The sequence below is a fragment of the Salvelinus sp. IW2-2015 genome, linkage group LG6.1 (genome assembly GCF_002910315.2).
Source record: "Salvelinus sp. IW2-2015 linkage group LG6.1, ASM291031v2, whole genome shotgun sequence".
NCBI classification, from domain to species: Eukaryota; Metazoa; Chordata; class Actinopteri; order Salmoniformes; family Salmonidae; genus Salvelinus; species Salvelinus sp. IW2-2015.
Genome location: NC_036845.1, coordinates 7809378 through 7829577, shown reverse-complemented (window position 1 = coordinate 7829577; position 20200 = coordinate 7809378). Strand labels below are relative to the sequence as shown.

Below are 20200 nucleotides of genomic sequence, written 5' to 3'. Positions count from 1 at the left end.
AATAACATGTTTTCTTTTTTATTTCAAACCACACTTTTGATAGTTTGTTCATGGTATAAGATATTCTGTATGTAATGGGCATTTAGAAAATCTTGTTCAGTGACATTTCCCACCTGCACCTTTTCTTGATGTTAACTTATTCAGCATGGTCTACATGCACAGAGAAACATCACTTCACACCAAAACAACTAAAACAACACAGGGACATAGCCTTGACATAGATTACATGAAATAAGGAAGTGAGACTCAGAAAACAGAAGTGTCAAGGAAAGTAAATGGCCAGCCAATCTCGTTAAACCACAGAAAATGCATTGTTGAACGAATCTTTCTAGGAAACGCGTATTGTCAAACCTCATCTAATATGGAAGCAAACTATTGTAAGATAAGCACAAGAGGCTGGAAAAAGCCCAGAGCAGTGCCCCTAAATCATGTAAAAGATGAAGTGCCTTGCTCAAGGGCACAACGGCAGCAGGCGGCACATGAGGTTCTGATGCCAGCAACTCTGTGGTTGCCGGCACACTCGCACCAGATTTCCCCGTCAGCCCTGAGATTCAAACCGGCAACCCTTCTGTTACCAACCTAACTCTCTAATCTCAACCTCCTTCTACTACTACAGACATAACCCACACAGGACTACTTCCAGGTATGAAAGTTACGGAATTTACTTTCTAAGATGTTTAAGATGTACTCTATTCATGTGTATCTTTKCATCTGAAGAGCAGTTCAAAGCAGCATCTACATGCGTGACAGATATCTGTATGTTTGGTGATGTTTCCCTCACCCACACTCATTCCCAGACATTTAGTTAGAGGGCCATTACAGGAAACCCACACTCACACCTCAGCCTGCTCAATGCAGCAATGCAAAGAAAATAGTTATCTAGAGCACACCTTACTAGAAAAAAGTTGCAGTCATTGGTACAAAAGAATAGAGTAGAGAAAAAGAGTTGTTTCCCGGCCAGACTGTTTCAACCAGCACACACGTTGTCACCAGAGGGAAGGTTACAGCATTCAACCTGTACATCAGAAAAGAAGAGATTGGGGTAAATAACATATATTTTAACTTCATGATAGCGTGCATATAGACATACAGCCTACAAATATATACGCAGGCATAGACAGTCTGTGAAGGGGTGTTAGCCTCACAGGAACTACAAAATGGGGTCGGTAAACAGGGGGTGTTAGTATTTAACAGGTGATTGTGGTTTGGGTTGTGGTTTGATTCTGGTTAGGATTAAAGAGGATGTAGAAATAGTCTTCAGATCCAATACTTGTTTTTGTATCTGTCAATACATACATTGTGAGGGGAAAAGTATAGTTTTGAAAATMTTATTTTTTAATTTTGAAACATTTTGTTTTAAACAAGACATTGTATTAGTACATTAATATGGCCCTACGGGGTAACAGCTTTTAAAATAAATAATGAGCGTGTCAAGGCTTTTTAGCTGTTCTTAGAACAAACAAAAAAAGTCAGTATTCAGCTTACATAACCTTGACAACGACAGTAATAAATGCCTTGTTAGACATAAGATTTCTGAAGATGTATTATAAGGGGCTGTTTCTTTGTCATCTCCAAGTATGTAAATTAGGTTAATTCCCACCGGTTGTTTCGAAATACCCATTTCTCTTCACATCAGTCATCATGGTGTTTTAAAATGTATCATTACACTCTGTGATTCATTTGAAAGCATTGTAATTAATATGAAAGAATCATTACCCAAGTTAAAACACAGTTACCATGTAAACTTATAGTTTACATGTTGCTAAAGTATTACGTAATACAAGTATGATGCCATAATGGAGTACATTGGAGGATGAGTGACAAATAATAGCATTAACATTTGAAGTAACATACGATTTTATAATCTCTGGCTGTGTGCAGGTAACCATTCAGAACAAAAGGCATAGAATTAGGAACTAGAATACTAGAATGGACATTAACCTTCTAATGATGGGATAAAAGCCAGCCATTTTGGTCAGGGGGGATAAGATATGTGTAAAATAATGAATTTAAAGAATGTTTCTGCACTGTATGTTTGTTAGCTAGCTAGCCAGACAGTTCGAGAGGAATGATTCCATACATTTTTCAAATTCTATTCAAACAATGCAGTCAATCCACATCCATACACTGGCTGATATCAGTTGATGATAGGACTTAGACACGTTGTAAATGCAACAAGTGCGTATATTGTATCACATAATGGCACTCCTAGCTTTCCAAGAAAACAAAAACCTTTTCAAGTTTTATTGTGCACAAGTACAGTGCACAAGTACAGTGAAATGCCTTTCTTGCAAGCTCTTTCCCAACAATGCAGTAATCGATACCAGTAGTACCATAAAATAAAGTAAAGTAGAACAAAAACACACGAGAAATAGAAATAAGAAGAACACGAGAAAGTAAGTAAGCTATATACAGGGTCAGAGCCAATACCATATACAGTATACAATGTGCAGGGATACTGGAGTGGTAGGGGTAGATATGTATACAGTGCCTAGCAAAAGTATTCATCTCCCTTGGCATTTTTCCTGTTTTGTTGCATTACAACCTGTAATTTAAATGTGTTTTTATTTGGATTTCATGTAATGGACATTCACAAAATAGTCAAAATTGGTGAAATGAAATGAAATGAAGAAAAAAACTTGTTATAAAAAAATTATAACAAAATAAAAACTGAAAGTGCTGCGTGCATATGTATTCACCCCCTTTGCTATGAAGACCCTAAATAAGATCTGGTGCAACCAATTACCTTCAGAGGTCACATAATTAGTTAAATAAAGTCTACCTGTGTGCAATCTAAGTGTCACATGATCTGTCACACAATCTCAGTATATATACACCTGTTCTGAAAGGCCCTAGAATCTGCAACACCACTAAGCAAGGGGCACCACCAAGCAAGTGGCACCACGAAGACCAAGGAGCTCTCCAAACAGGTCAGGGACAAAGTTGTGGAGAAGTACAAATAAGGGTTGGATTATAAAAAGATATCCGAAACTTTGAACATCCCATGGAGCACCATTAAATGCATTATTTTTTTTTTTTTAAGAATATGGCACCACAACAAACCTCCCAAGAGAGGGCCGCCCACCAAAACTCACAGACCAGGCAAGGAGGGTATTAATCAGAGAGGCAACAAAGAGACCAAAGATAACCCTGAAGGAGCTGCAAAGCTCCACAGCGGAGATTGGAGTATCTGTCCATAGGACCAGTTTAAGCCGTACACTCCACAGAGCTGGGCTTTACGGAAGAGTGGCCAGAAAAAAGCCATTGCTTAAAGAAAGAAATAAGCAAACATTTGGTGTTCGCCAAAAGGCATGTGGGAGACCAAACATATGGAGAAGGTACTCTGGTCAGATGAGACTAAAATTGAACTCTTTGGCCATCAAGGAAAACGTTATGTCTGGCGCAAACCCAACACCTCTCATCACCCAGAGAACCCAATCCAAACAGTGAAGCATGGTGGTGGCAGCATCATGCTGTGGTGATGTTTTTCATCAGCAGGGACTGGAAAACTGGTCAGAATTGAAGGAATGATGGATGGCGCTAAATACAGGGAAATTCTTGAGGGAAACCTGTTTCAGTCTTCCAGAGATTTGAGACTGGGACGGAGGTTCACCTTCCAGCAGGACAATGACCCTAAGTATACTGCTAAAGCAACACTCGATTGGTTTAAGAGGAAACATTTAAATGTCTTGGAATGGCCTAGTCTAAGCCCAGACCTCAATCCAATTGAGAATCTGTGGTATGACTTAAAGATTGCTGTAACACCAGCGGAACCCATCCAACTTGAAGGAGCTGGAGCAGTTTTGCCTTGAAGAATGGGCAAAAATCCCAGTGGATAGATGTGCCAAGCTTATAGAGATATACCCAAGAGACTTGCAGCTGTGATTGCTGCAAAAGGTGGCTCTACAAAGTATTGACTTTGGGGGGGTTAATAGTTATGCATGCTCAAGTTTTCTGTTTTTTTTTTGTCTTATTCTTGTCTGTTTCACAATAAAAAATATTTTGCAACTTCAAAGTGGTAGGCATGTTGTGTAAATCAAATGATACAAACCCCCAAAAATCTATTTTACTTCCAGGTCGTAAGACAACAAACTGGAAAAATGCGAAGGGGGGTGAATACTTTCACAAGCCACTGTAGGGGTAAGGTGACTAGGCGTCAGGATATATGATAAACAGAGTAGCAGCAGTGTATATGATGATTTTATGTGAGTGTGTATGCGTGTGTGTAGTCAGTATGAATGTTGTGTGTGTGTTATGTGTGTGTGAGCAAATGGTGTGTGTGTGTGTGTGTGTGTGTGTGTGTGTGTGTGTGTGTGTGTGTGTGTGTGTGTGTGTGTGTGTGTGTGTGTGTGTGTGTGTGTGTGTGTGTGTGTGTGTGTGTGTGTGTGTGTGTGTGTGTGTGTGGTGTGTGTGTGTGTGTTGGAGGGTCAGTGTGAGTGAGTGTGTAGAGTCAGTGTAAAAATGTAAATACAATAAAAGGCTCATTGCAAATAGTCTGTGTAGCCATTTTGTTAGCTATTTAGCAGTCTTATGGCTTGGGGGATAGAAGCTGTTCCGGAGCCTGTTGGTGTCAGACTTGTTGCTCCGGTACCACTTGGTGTGCCGAAAGGAGAGAGAAGAGTCTATGGCTTGGGTGGCTGGAGTCTAACAATTTTCCTTTCACATTGCCTCATATTGAGATCCTGAATGGCAGGGAGCTCGGCCCCAGTGATGTACTGGGCTGTCCGCACCAACTTCTATAGTGACATTTATAGACTGTTGACATACTTACTGAACAAAAATATAAACGCAACATGCAACAACGATTTTACTGAGTTACTGTTCATATAAGGAAATCAGTCAATTTAAATACATTTGTTAGACCCTAATCTATGGATTTCACATGACTGGGCAGGGGCGGAGCCATGGGTGGGCCTTGGAGGGCATAGACCCACCCACTGGGGAGCCAGGCCCAGCCAATCAGAATGAGTTTTTCCCCACAAAAGGGCTTTATTACAGACAGAAATACTCCTCAGTTTCATCAGCTGTCTGGGTGGCTGGTCTGGTTTTAGAGGCTATTTATACAGAAACTTGACATAAAACCCTTATAAACTGTATTTATAATTATATGTTCATATTTTAGATTGACAATAATTATATTGCACAATTTCTAATATCATATGCCTTTAACATGTGTTTCTGATATCACATTTCCACATATGTAAAATCAGGATTATGCCTCTACTGCCATTCATTCCAATAAGACTGGTTTGGATTTCTCCTTGACCAATATGGCTTCCATTTAAACCCATTCTGGAAATGTGAGGGTTTATGACATAGCCCTAGTAGTAATTTAATAGGATCTCTATGACAATAGGATGCACACAATACAGCATTGATTGTTAACTAACAATTCACACCATCCTTTTTTCCTCAGTAAGATGAACACAACTGAGGCCACCAGCACAGACGATTACTGTGGCCATGACAACTATGGCAGCCCCTGTAGCACTGGCACCAGTCTAACCCAAGGGTCCATCTACCAGCCCATTCTCTTCTACCTGGTGTTCACCCTGGGTCTGACAGGCAACAGTCTGGTGCTCTGGGTCCTCCTCAAGTACATGAAACTGAAGACCATGACAGACATCTGTCTGCTGAACCTAGCACTATCTGACCTGCTCCTCGCCCTCTCTCTGCCTCTCTGGGCCTACCAAGCCCAGGGCCATGAGTTTGAAGGGCACAGTCCATGTAAGATCATGGCTGGTGTCTACCAGGTGGGCTTCTACAGCAGCATCCTGTTTGTGACCCTGATGAGTGTGGATCGCTACCTGGCGATCGTTCACGCCGTGGCCGCCATGAGGGCCAGGACGCTGCGCTACGGAGCGCTGGCGAGCATCATCGTCTGGGTAGCGTCCATCAGTGCTGCTCTCCCTGAGGCCATCTTCGTAGCGGTGGTGAGGGAGAATGACGAGAACAGTGGTACAAGTTGCCAGCGGATTTACCCAGAGGACACAGAGAAGACATGGAAGTTGTTCAGGAATTTTGGTGAAAACGGAGTGGGGCTCGTCCTATGTCTGCCCATAGTGGTCTTTTGTTACATCAGTATTCTCACTGTACTACAGAGGTTAAGGAACTCCAAAAAAGACAGGGCCATGAAACTGATATTCGCCATCGTGGGTGTGTTTGTAGTCTCCTGGGTCCCTTACAACGTTGTGGTTTTCCTCCAGACCCTTCAGATGTTTGACATTGGGAATAGCTGTGAGYCTTCAACGCAGCTTGATACAGCTATGGAGGTGACAGAAACCATAGCGCTGGCTCACTGCTGTGTCAACCCAGTCATTTATGCTTTTGTAGGAGAGAAATTCAGAAAGTGTTTGGGCACTGTGCTCTCTAGATATCCNATAGCGCTGGCTCACTGCTGTGTCAACCCAGTCATTTATGCTTTTGTAGGAGAGAAATTCAGAAAGTGTTTGGGCACTGTGCTCTCTAGATATCCGCTGTGTAAAAAGCTCAGCAAACATGCAATGATGAGCAGCAGAGGATCAGAAAACGAGACTTCTAACACACCTGTGTGATTGGAAGTATCGTCTTTCAGCAGTACATTGCTGAAAACCTATTTGATGCATTTTCATTGACAAAAAACACTTCAGTTGGAAAGCAGCAAGTAGAGCAGAAGACCAATTTCTGTGTCGTATGGAATAATGAAGTATTCTTCTGAACACAGACTTGCATATAAATTAAGTGTAACTGTATAATATTTAACTTWAAATGTATTTTGATGACTATTTGCTAAAGGGTGATGGGCTGTTGGGATGGGATGTTTTGATTACCCATGTACTTATTTCATGTACAGTACAGGCCTGCACAKATTTTTGCTATAGCATAATATCAATATGTTTTGCATAGAGATTATCAAAATTGTATTCTTATTGTATATACACATTTTTGTTATAACATTGAAACACAACCAGGGGCAGGGTTGTGGCCAGAGGACTGCTGCTGGATGGCCGGTGGCTATCTGGCTACTCATTGGCTACATTTGCTGGCCAAATATTATTTTGGTAGAATTTTGACCCTCCTTTGATTGAGGACCTGTTTTGGTATTAACTTGAACTTGGACATCAAATCAGGAATTTGACCTTTTGAATTATTTTGAACTTTGTTGGCTGAGTAGGTATTTGTGTTCCTTTCTGGGGGGGTTTCTCAATAAATAAGCCTGTGAATTTTGTTGTGCTGAAACATATTTATTCTGCATTGTGTTGTCATTTTATGCTGCTGCTGTACCCCCCTATAATCCAATCTGCACCACAATATATTTTATTCAGTTGAAGATGCTAAATTCAAAGATGAGACAGACAACAATCCTGCTATATCTGTCAATAGGCTCAAATCGTCTTTACAGTAGGTTTACTTAGAATTGTTTGGATCCAGAAAACACACATATCAATCTAGTCATCATAAAATCGATTTTAATTGTTCAAAGACAGGAAGTATATCAGCAGTCACCATATTTTGACAATTGAATGCTAGCAATGATGCTAGAACTAATGCATCTCTCAGTCATGACTCAAAATTATTTCAGTCTTCAGCTAACCACTTCTCAGTAAAGTTAGTTGCCTGAGCAACACTATGAGTATGCGTCTTCTACAGGATATCCTGCTTGGTCTGCATGTCTGCTGCACAGATCAAGCTTTTGGGAGTAGTGGCACTCCTCTGTTCAAAAAAGATAAMACATTAATGATCTTGAAAAAGGGTCCACAGTGTTCAATAAACTAAACATGCAGCATGGATTCCTCCAGCTTCCTGTAGTGGTCCAAGCATTCATGATGCACAGGGAATGTGCAGGTACAAATGCATGCCTTTTGGACTTAAATCTGCACTCAGCTATGCAGTATAGTTTGGCCACATCTACCCGCCCACACCACCCCCCACCCCTGCCAAACACATCTGTTGGAGAAAAAAACCCTGCAGATATAGGTTCCCTTGATCACCCACCTTGTTAAGAGTCACTGCGGCCCCCAGAACTAGTGTCACACTCAGAGAGACAACTCAACCCAGTTTGACAGTGAGTATATTATGCTTACTGAATGTGAGGGTTGGCTTTAGGATGCTTTGCAAAAGTTACTCTTCTGTGCATAGTGTTGTACAGTATCTTGAATCTTCAACACTTCAACACTTGCCATTCAAGTTATTTTCATTTATTAATTTTTTTAATGTAATTTTATTAGCAAATTTCATAAAATTAATTGCAGTCCTGTAATTAGCAATGAATAAATCAAAACCATTTCAGTGGTCATTTTTTACATTTTATTTCAGGGATGAATATCACTGGATATCCTGTTCACACCACGGCAAGGTGGGACTTTATATGTTTTATTTGACAAATAGCTCTATTTGAATATTAATAGTGTCATCAATTAATACATTTATCATAATAACTTATAATGATTACATCATTGCTGTAAATAATGTAATGTCATATTTTATGCTGTACAAAATGGGCCATTGATACATGCGCCTGTAATTGAGAAGCTCAAATCATTGGTAATGAATTTCAGGGGGAACACCACGACCATTCCCTTCAGCTCTGTGAGTGTTGAGAATTGGAATTCATCCAGTTATGCATATGGGTAAGTTAAGGTCTAAAATGTCTTGACTTTTAGAAACACACATTTTGAGGAAAGAGTACAATTGGTGATACAAGATTTCTGATCATGTTTTCAAAAATGAAATGTTGCTCATAGAAATAAAGTACTATTTGCATTTACTCCATTGTACTGTAAATATTGTTGTTGGTGTACCACATTTTGATAATAAGCACAACTTTCAGATTGTGGCTTTAAGAATGTGCTCATTCTTATCATTGCTGCTTGGTTCATTCTCCTCGTCTGATCTTTTACAGCACACATTTTGCAGACGCATCTGAAGAAACCACATACGACTATGGTGTCTATGACGATGGTGTTTGCAAGTACAAGCCACACGGAGCCAGCTTCCTGCCAGTGCTGTACTCCCTCTTCTTCATCCTGGGGTTTCTGGGGAACGTTCTGGTCTTGTGGGTCATCCTGATGGGGGTGAAACTATGCAGCATGACCGATGTGTGTCTCCTGAACCTGGCCTTGGCTGACCTGCTCCTGGTCTGCACCTTGCCTTTCCTGGCCCACCACGCTACAGATCAGTGGGTGTTTGGTGACGTCATGTGCAAAGTGGTACTCGGCGCCTACCACATTAGCTTCTACAGTGGCATCTTCTTCGTCACCCTGATGAGTGTGGACAGGTACCTGGCCATAGTCCATGCTGTGTACGCCATGAGAGCCAGAACACGGAAGTACGGGGCCATCGCTGCTGTCGTGACCTGGCTGGCTGGATTCCTGGCCTCGTTTCCTGAGGCACTGTTTCTTAAAGTGGAGAAACACAACGAGAAAGAAAATTGTCGCCCTGTCTATGATGGACACACTTGGGGAATTTTTGGCCTTTTCAAAATGAACACACTTGGTCTGTTAATCCCCCTCGTCATCATGGGGTTTTGCTACACACAGATAGTGAGAAGGCTGCTCAGTTGTCCATCCTCCAAAAAGCAGGCCATCAGACTCATTCTCATTGTGGTTGTGGTGTTTGTCTGCTGCTGGACTCCGTACAACATGACGTCATTTTTCAAGGCCTTGGAGTTAAGTGAGGTCTACTTAAGCTGTGAGAGTAGCAAAGCCATCAGACTCACTCTACAGATCACAGAGGCCATGGCCTACTCCCATAGCTGCCTGAATCCCATCCTCTATGTGTTTGTGGGGCAGAAGTTTAGAAGGCCTCTCATAAGACTGATTAACAAGGCTCCCTGCAGGATGTGTCAGTTCATGAAGAACTACCTGCCCTGGGACTTCAGAGCCTCGAGGACAGGATCTGTCTACTCACAGACCACTAGCGTGGACGAGAGGTCTATTGACGTGTGAACAGAAACTTAACTGCAAAGACAAATACATCTAACATCACATGTACTGTTCATTCCAATACATATGTAAATACCAAATCCAGTTTCAAATGCAATCATCCGAAAATAATAGGCTCTGATTCAGGTGCATGGCAAAGTCAGGAAATTGTCACTCATCTCAGAGTTTCACACCAGGGGGTTGATTTTTACAGAAATCAACCCAATCAATATAAATTCCACAAACCATTTAATTTCCCTTTGTACAGTATTTTCTCTAGTACAGTATATCTATTTGAATATCTTTGGCACATTTTGCAAAGTCATCATTTTCTTTTAAAATGTATTGTAAATCTGCTAGCACACGTTTCCTATGTAAATAKAGTGATACTTTTTGATTCTATGTAAATAAATGTATTACAGTAACTTCATCCCCTGTTGCATGTAGCAAATTATTCAAATTAAAGTACTGTCAAGATAATGTAATCAGGATATACTCAATGACCTAGATGTRCCCATGTGTCAGTGCTAGAGAATGTGTGAATGATGGTGCCGCCACAGACCGATATCTCTTACACCTGTTAGCAATCTCACCACAAAGAGTGAGACACCGCTTGTGCCTTACAATGTGTACACAAAATCTAATCCTAATGTGATTCACTGCAGTATTGTAACATGTCTTATATAACATGTTTATATATCATTATAATGGGGATGCAGATGACATTTAGACTTTAACACATTCGTCTGATTTACCTGCTATGATATTTAATACTTAAAACTGCGCTTTGCCCAGAAGCACACACCAACCTTAAACCAACCATTTTTTTCTTGAAGTGAGTAAATACCTACAGTAAAACAATACAGGGCTGGCTCTAGCATTTTGGGGGCCCTAAGCGAGATTTAGTTGGAGGGCCCCAAACCTCGCAAGAAAATATTTTAGTGGCCCCCAAAATGTGGAGACAATTGTTTTTGTTTTAAAGTTAATTTCATGCAATTCTACACATTCTGCCATGGTGTGTGAAGAAAATGTTGTAAGTTTTCTGCTATTTTGCCATTGGGCGGAGAGAAAACGTTGCAATTTTATAACACATTTCTTGAAATTCTACTCACTTTGCCATGGTGAGAGAGAAAAAAGTGCATTTTAAAGCAAATGTCACATTTTGTAATGATTTATGCCATGCTAATATCATATCTGAGTGAGAATGACTAAGAAAACCTATGGGGGCCCCCTGGAGGTCAGAGCCCCTGGGCAAGTGCTCTGCATGCCCGGTCGGTATTCGGCCAAAATTACTACAAGTTTAGATAGCTGGCTAGACTAACTATCCAAAAATTGGTAGCTGACATGGCTAATTGAGTGATTTTCAGTGACTGACATAACAAGAGAAAAACTGCTGATGCACAACCAAATTTTGAAATTGGACCTGCTGTATTCTACTATTGTTACTCTCAATATTAAGTTGAGACCAGAGTTCCTAAACCTTTTTTTTTTATATATAAATATATATACTGTATATATACAGTGCATTCGGAAAGTATTCAGGCCCCTTGACTTTTTCCACATTTTGTTACTTTACAGCCTTATTTAAAAGTGGATTAAATTGATTTTTTTCGTCATCAATCTACACATAATACCCCATAATGACAAAGCAAAAGTTTATTTGTATTTTTTTGCAAATGTATTCAAAATAAAAAAACGTTAATAAATATTCAGACTCTTTACTCAGTGCTTTGTTTAAGGACCTTTGGCAGTGATTACAGCCTCGAGTCTTCTTGGGTAAGACGGTTCAAGCTTGGGACACCTGTATTTGGGGAGTTTCTCCCATTCTTCTCTGCAGATCCTCTCAAGCTACAGTATGTCAGTTTGGATGGGGAGTGTTGCTGCACAGCTATTTTCAAGTCTCTCCAGAGATGTTCGATCAGGTTCATGTCCGGGCTCTGGCTGGGCCACTCAAGGACATTGAGACTTGTCCCGAAGCCACTCCTGCGTTGTCTTGGTTGTGTGCTTAGAGTCATTGTCCTGTTGGAAGGTGAACCTTCACCCCAAGCTGTGGCAGGAAGGGAACGATAAGACCGGAGCGGTCTGGAGCAGGTTTTCATCAAGGATCTCTCTGTACTTTGCTCCATTCATCTTTCCCTCGATCCTGACTAGTCTCCCAGTCCCTGCTGCTGAAAAACATCCCCACAGCATGATGCTGACACGACCATGCTTTACCGTAGGGATGGTGTCAGGTTTTGTCCAGACGTAACGCTTTCCGGGGGCCCTAAGCGACCGCTGATGTAGCTTATGCCTGGAACTGGACCTGAAAGGAAGAAATTATTAACTGTCCTTTGGTATACTTAGTTCTATTAGAATAGGCTCACCTACTATAGGGACTGTGGCTACAGTCTAAAACAGCCCAGTGATCTAAACACACACAGATAGATAGCTGTTTACCGCTTCCTGTTGACAGGCCTACATGGCGATATAAAACCACAACTTCACACATATGACAATATAATCCACAACAATGTATTTTTTGGGTAAGATAATGAAAATAAAGAAACACAAAGACAGAGGATTGTGCCATGTAAACATTTTTGCACAATTTAGCAAGAAGCAGTATTACTGAACTTGTTTCAAAAAGAGCTTATTGCAGGCAGAGCTTTTAAATCTGTGGGAAGGTCATGCTCTGATACTGCTAATGTAATTACAGATAACCAACAAAGAACTCTAACCAACAAAGGACAAAACTTGCACACATGCTAATATTTTTTTAAAGTTACATTTCACTACAAAGCATCAGATAAGGAAGCAATTGTGATGGGTCCACACTCAAAAGGATGTCACAAAGATGACTTCATAAAAATTTAAAATAAAATACATTTTACTGAATCAGGATAGCGTACAAAGATGTTTTGGCTAAACAGACTTCTCCAGTGAGTAGGTAAAACATTTATTTAATCAGGAACAACTTTTGTATATGAGCACCTGTAACAGTTTTGCTTCTGTCCCTCTCCTCGCCCCTACCTGGGCTTGAACCAGGGACCCTCTGCACACATCAACAACATCGACGCATCGTTGCCTATCGCTCCACAAACGCCACGGCCCTTGCAGAGCAAGGAAAACAACTACTTCAAGGTCTCAGAGTGAGTGAAGTCACAGATTGAAATGCTATTAGCTAGCCATTTCACACCGGTTACACTCACCCCCCTTTGATCTCCTCCTTTTCCGCAGCAACCAGTGATCTGGGTCACGGCACCAATTGAAACGCTACTAGCGCACACCGCTAACTAGCTAGCCATTTCACACCGGTTACACAACCAGTGAGCAGCAGGTGCTTCTAAGGTTGCCAGTCAATTGCCAATCGGTGATGTGGCTTCTCTGGTCTACCTGTATATGTGTTACAATCACAAATAAATACAAAATGACAGGATATGGGAGTGGGCACAAAGAGCAATTGGGGTTATCAGGTGTGAACCATTCATGAATCAATTGCCTTAGATGTCCGCTCACTTGGGTATATTTATCAATTCCTGAGATAGCTTTCCAAAGAACATCAGGCTAGGTCGTTCATACACCACTGTACTGTTTTACACCTGTTGTATCCTGTGCATGTGGTAAATAAACTTTGAAACTTTGGCCTATAGGAAAGAGGTGGAATCTTTTCATAAATTCATACTCTTATACAAGAACACCGTCCATATCATATTTGATCATTTTTGAGTCAGCCCCACATTATGTAGCTACTGCTACTAGTACTACTATTACATTTGATCAGCCAGCCTGGTCTCATAGACTAGACGTAACATAGTAAATGTAAATCAGGGACACCCAAATTAGTATGATATGTAACGTTTGGTATGGTTACATAAACCAGACAGTTACTTAAGGCAAAAAAGAAAGTAGGGTGGTTGGTCGGGGTGGATGGGTGGGAGTTCGAATCTCATCGAGGACAACTTTAGCATTTTAGCTAATTAGCAGCTTTTCAACTACTTACTCCTTTTACCTACTTTGCAACTGCTTAGCATGTTAGCTAAGCCTTCCACTAACCCTTTTAGCTAAGCCTTCCCCTAACCCTAACCTTAACCCTATTAGCTAAGTCTTCCCCTAAACATTTTTTGGGGGCTGCCTCTCGTGCTTGCCTTGTTGGTATAACTCCTCGTATCATCGCCGTTCCGCTTTCGCTGCCTCAATCACCTCCTTCGGACGGCGATACTCCCCGGCCCTTGTCCAGGGTCCTGCTCCCTCCAGGATTTCCTCACAGGTCCAGTCCTCCTGACCACGCTGCTTGGTCCGTTGGTGGTGGGATCTTCTGTTACATCCGTCGTTCGAATGAGACCAAGGTGCAGCGTGGTAGGAGTACATTTTCTTTATTAAAATGTTCCACCAAAAAAAACAGTAAACAACTCAACGAACAAAACACTTAGGAGTGCAACCCATGCAACAAACAAAGACAAGATCCCACACAGAAAGTGGGAAAAGGGCTGCCTAAGTATGATCCCCAATCAGAGACAACAATAGACAGCTGCCTCTGATTGGGAACCATACTCGGCCAAAAACAAAGAAATAGACAACATAGAATGCCCACCCCAAATCACACCCTGACCTAACCAAATAGAGAAATAAAACGTGTTTCTAAGGTCAGGGCGTGACAGTCTGCATAATCAAATAACATTGAACTCAGATACCCCTACATACCCCACAAGACATGCCCACAAGACTCTTTACAGTCCTCAAGTCCTAAAAGAATTCACAGCAATGCGCAGTTTATCGAGAGCCATGGAACTCCCTTCCATCTCCAATTGCTCGGACAAACCTTTAATAAACTGATAAAAACAATTAATGTGAGGGACACACACATAATGATTTTGTTTTATTGTTTGTATTATTRTTTGGTTGCATCGTTTGTATATCATTGTATTTTACATTTGTGTGACTTTTGGCACATGCACATACCGATGGGACGCATTGGAAGATAATAGCTCAGTTTTCTACCGTCAAAACCATGATAATATGTCAAATCCGGACAACATCTTTTAAATTAAGCCTTTAAAACCGATAGATCATTATATCCACAAGTAACCGGGAGAGAGTGAGCGGTCAGTTATACACAACAGCAAACCAATCTGTGAGTAAAGCAACTCTGAGACTCTAACCCAACACGCCGTGGCTTCCCTTAGTGGAGAAGACAAAGAACAACTTGGAGATGTAAATGAGAGCAATAAACAGCTGAATGATATCCAGGGGGGAAAAATGCTTTCAATGCTCACCAAAACAAACAAACTGCTACAATATGTTGTTGAAAAAGTACATTTGCTCGAAAGGAAAGTAGAGTCTCATGTCAGACATGCATACATGGAGGGCGCATGGATMAACAAGACAACAAACTTGGCCTTCTGGAAACAAAGGTGCAAACTTTAGAAGATGAACTGGATCAGCTAAAAAACTGATCGAGACAAAATCATATGAGAATATTGTCCCTACCGGAGGATGAGGGAAAAGGGGACCTTTCCAGCTATGTGATCAAGCTGATATCGGAGGTGCTTGGCGTGGATGGATCACCGCAGGATCTTCAGGAATGCCATCGGATCAGCACGAAGCAGAAGAYCGCTAAACACCCTCGCATAGTCATCTTAAATCAAAGTCAACATTCTGAGGGCACAGGGGGGAAAGGAGATTAAGGTCCAGGGCCAGTCCATTTGATTCGTCCGGAACCTGTCTACTTGGCTGAGGAAAATCTGCCAGCAATCAGACAGTCACTGGAGTAAAAAGGAATTAACTCTCAACTAAATTCCCAGCAGTACTGCAGGTATGGAAGGGCCAAGTGCTGATGAAGCCCTGAACATTATAGGAAACATTTCCAGTTGAAAGAGAGCTCATTGCACTGAGAAGAAACAGAAGCGGATAAAACGGATAAGCACACTAGGCTACATACAGCGGTGTCCAAGACTAACTTATCGTAAATCCCTCCCATCAATACAATCTAGACTCTTTTGTCCCTAAGTAATATAAAAGAGGAAATATGGCATGTAAGTCAATAATTGTCATAATTGCTATATGGATGTATGTGTGCGTGTGCGTGTGTGTGTGCAAGAGGGCAAGAGGGTGTGAATGGGTGTATGTGTGGGTATGTGTCTGTGCATATGAATGGGAGTGTGAGGGATGGTGAATATGAATGCTTGTAGGAGGGCAGGAGAGAATGGGTGTGCGGCGGCATAGGGTATATGTTGTGTGTGAATGAAGGAGAATTGATGAGTAAGTAGATGTATAGAGGGGTGTACATGTGTTTGGAAGAAGGGAGGGAGGAAAGACAGAGGTTTGGATATACTAGACCTTGGTGGGTAAGGGAGGGCAAGTACGGGAGGTGGTGATACGCTTGGCTTGGGGGGGTAAGGGGGAGTAAAGATGGGAGGTGGGGATAATCTTGGCTTAGGTTGAGTAAAGAGGGGAGAACAAGAAGGAGGTGGTGGAGAGGGATGGGGTGACTGGGAGGGCATCAGACACTTGAGGTGTGCATGGGGCCTCCACTCATCCCATTTCAGAAGACCCACTCACCCTAAGTAGACCCCCACCAGCCACTATACTTAATTTATAAGGTAATACAACCAACCACAGTACTTAAGTGGCAGTCTTTCTTTAAAAGTATGTACAGTGGGCTCCAAAATTACTGGCACCCCTGACTGGCAATGCACAAACAATACTTAAAAAAATATAAACAATATAATTATAGAGATAAACTCAAAATACCAACATGTGAAAAATACTTTATTAATGTTTCAATGGAACCCACCAAAATCATTTATTGATTTAATTAAAAATCAATATCCTCCAAATCAAGGTTTCACAATTAATGGCACCKTTAAATATTATTGTAAATAACATCTACCAAAATGAAACCAGGAATTAAATACCACTTATTTAAGTTTATCTAAGTGTTAAGGAACTATATAGAGCCATTACATCACTTCCTTTTTCACTAGGGTATAAAAATGAGGTAACACGCATGCAATATCCCTTTGTCATCCAACACCATGAAGAAAACAAAAGAACTAGCAGTTCAAAAGGGGCAGATGGTCGTAGACGATCCACAACCGATTGAATATATGACTGAGCACTGTCAGGGCAATTATTAAAAAATTCAAAAGATATGGAACAGTTTAAATCCTTTCGGGTAGAGGAAGCAAATGCATTTTGCCCCCCAGGATAGGGAGGAGGATTGTGAGAGAAGCAACAAAATTCCCAAGAATCACTGTGAAAGAATTGCAGGCCTTGGTGGTGTCTTGGGGTCACCAGGTTTAAAAAAGCACCATCAGACGCCACCTCCACAACCACAGGCTCTTTGGAAGGGTTGCCAGAAGAAAGCCCTTAATGACCCCAAGACACAGACGCAAGCGCTTGGAGTTTGCCAAACGTCATTTAAATTATGATTGGAAGAAGGTGCTCTGGTCAGATGAGACCAAAATTAAACGTTTTGGTCAGATACAGCATCYGCATGTTTGGCGTCGAAACAGAGATGCATACAAGGAGAGGCACCTCATACCCACGGTGAAATATGGTGGTGGGTCAGTGATGTTTTGGGGCTGTTTTAATTCCAGAGGTCCAGAGGCACTGGTTAAGATTGATGGCATAATGAATTCCACCAAGTACCAGGCAATTCTTGCTGACAATCTGGCAGTTGCCTCTGCCAGAAGGCTGGGACTTGGCCGTAGATGGACTTTCCAACAAGACAATGACCCAAAACAGACCTCAAGATCCACACAGAAATGGTTCTGTGACAACAAAATCAATGTTCTGCCATGGCCATCAGTCACCGGTCCTCAATCCAATCGAAAACCTGTGGACTGAGTTGAAGAGGGCAGTTGATAAACGCAAACCCAAGAATGTGAAAGATCTTGAAAGGATCTGCATAGAGGAATGGTCCAAAATCCCTCCAAATGTGTTCCTTAACCTTGTCAAACATTACAGGAAAAGACCATGCTGTTATCCCTGTCAGAGGTGGTGGCACTAAGTACTAAATGAGGAGTGCCAATAATTATGAAACCTTGATTTTGGTGAAATGTATTTTGTATTAAATAATTGTATGATTTTGGTGGGTTCCATTGAAACATTAATAAAGTACAGTATTTCTCATGTTGGTATTTTGAGTTTCTCTATAATTATATTGTTTATATTTTTTTAAGTATTGTTTGTACATTGCCAGTCAGGGGTGCCAGTAATTTTGGAGCCCACTGTACAATGTATGTATCTACATTCTTTTTTCTTAGTACATTAGGAGAGGAGACGGCGCTATAAAACACTAAAAAGGCATAGTGCCTCAACTACAAAGATATACTTTGCTTGATGTTACTTTTTTATATATTTTTGCCTACTCAGCCCACATGCTCTATATACTCTATGTAATGTATACAATAACTATGTATTTATACTATGATCCTCCTATTCATGGAATGCCCATCGCCCTATGTCATGTCTGCTAAAAAGTTTTACATGGTTCTTTAGTGAGACGGAACAGATAAGGTTAACTTTGATTCTATACATGTTGAGACCAACAAAATCCAACTTATCACATGACAGGCTCCATGATGGGGGGAAAAAAGCACATGGTTCTCAAACACCTAAAATATAAGGGCACAAGGCGAGACCCAGAGGCAGATGGTTGGAGTCTAAGAATTGTTTAAATTTTTTATTTCACCTTATTTAACCAGGTAGGCCAGTTGAGAACAAGTTCTCATTTACAACTGCGACCTGGCCAAGATAAAGCAACGCAGTGCGACACAAACAACAACACAGAGTTACACATGGGATAAACAAACGTACAGTCAATAACACGATAGAAAAATCTGTATACAGTGTGTGCAAATGAAGTAAGGAGGTAAGGCAGTAAATAGGCCAATAGTGGCGAAGTAATTACAATTTAGCAATTTACACTGGAGTGATATATGTGCAGATGATGATGTGCAAGTAGAAATACTGGTGTGCAAAAGAGCAGAAAAACTAAAACAAATATGGGGACGAGGTAGGTAGTTGGTTGGATGGGCTATTTACAGATGGGCTGTGTACAGCTGCAGCGATCGGTAAGCTMCTCTGACAGCTGACGCTTCAAGTTAGTGAGGGAGATATAAGTCTCCAGCTTCAGTGATTTTTGCAATTCGTTCCAGTCATTGGCAGCAGAGAACTGGAAGGAAAGGCGGCCAAAGGAGGTGTTGGCTTTGGGGAATTTGTCCTTTGGTCTGATTAGTCCAAATTTGATATTTTTGGTTCCAACCGCCGTGTCTTTGTGAGACGCAGAGTAGGTGAACGGATGATCTCCGGATGTGTAGTTCCCACCGTGAAGCATGTGTGATGGTGTGGGGGTGCATTGCTGGTGACACTTCTTTTTATATTCTGGTTAGAGCCAGTTTGCGCTGTTCTGTGAAGGGAGTAGTACACAGCGTTGTACGAGATCTTCAGTTTCTTGGAAATTTCTCGCATGGAATAGCCTTCATTTCTCAGAACAAGAATAGACTGACACAAAAAAAAAGTTATTAGTTTCTGGCCATTTTGAGCTTGTAATCGAACCCACAAATGCTGATGCTCCAGATACTCAACTGGTCTAAAGGACAGTTTTATTGCTTCTTTAAACAGAACAACAGTTTTCAGCTGTGCTAACAAAATTGCAAGAGGGTTTTCTAATGAGCAATTAGCCTTTTAAAATGATTAACTTGGATTAGCTAACACAACATGCCATTGGAACACAGGAGTGATGGTTGCTGATAATGGGCCTCTGTACGCCTATGTAGATATTCCATAAAAAAATCAGCCGTTTCCAGCTACAATAGTCAATTACAACATTAACAATGTCTACACTGTATTTCTGATCAATTTGATGTTATTTGATGTTATGTTTAATGGATAAAAATTTGCTTTTCTTTCCTAAGTGACCCCAAACCTTTGAACGGTTGTGTATATATACTCAGCAAAAAAAGAAACGTCCTCTCACTGTCAACAGTGTTTATTGTCAGCAAACTTAACATGTGTAAATATTTGTATGAACATAACAAGATTCAACAACTGAGACATAAACTGAACAAGTTCCACAGACATGTGACTAACAGAAATTGAATAATGTGTCCCTGAACAAAGAGGGGGTCAAAATCAAAAGTAACAGTCAGTATCTGGTGTGGCCACCAGCTGCATTAAGTACTGCAGTGCATCTCCTCCTCATGGACTGCACCAGAGTTGACCGTTCTTGCTGTGAGATGTTACCCCACTCTTCTGCCAAGGCACCTGCAAGTTCCAGGACATTTCTGGGGATTGGTCCTAGCCCTCACCCGCCG

General features: G+C 41.2%; 2 protein-coding genes across 2 annotated transcripts; both read left to right on the top strand.

Annotated features, from left to right (window-relative positions):
• Window positions 1–9: 9 nt before the first annotated feature.
• Window positions 10–7775, top strand: LOC111964632 (C-C chemokine receptor type 4-like). The gene is made up of 3 exons (XM_070443945.1): window positions 10–1042; window positions 5417–6349; window positions 6443–7775. The coding sequence occupies exons 2-3, from the start codon at window positions 5421–5423 to the stop codon at window positions 6552–6554; spliced, it is 1041 nt and encodes a 346-aa protein (XP_070300046.1). The 5' UTR covers window positions 10–1042; window positions 5417–5420; the 3' UTR covers window positions 6555–7775.
• Window positions 7776–7945: 170 nt separating this feature from the next.
• LOC111964968 (C-C chemokine receptor type 5) lies at window positions 7946–10387 on the top strand. The gene is made up of 4 exons (XM_023988869.2): window positions 7946–8044; window positions 8296–8335; window positions 8538–8609; window positions 8882–10387. Exons 2-4 carry the CDS (start codon window positions 8298–8300, stop codon window positions 9924–9926), a joined length of 1155 nt encoding a protein of 384 aa, XP_023844637.1. The 5' UTR covers window positions 7946–8044; window positions 8296–8297; the 3' UTR covers window positions 9927–10387.
• The last annotated feature ends 9813 nt before the right edge of the window (window positions 10388–20200 follow it).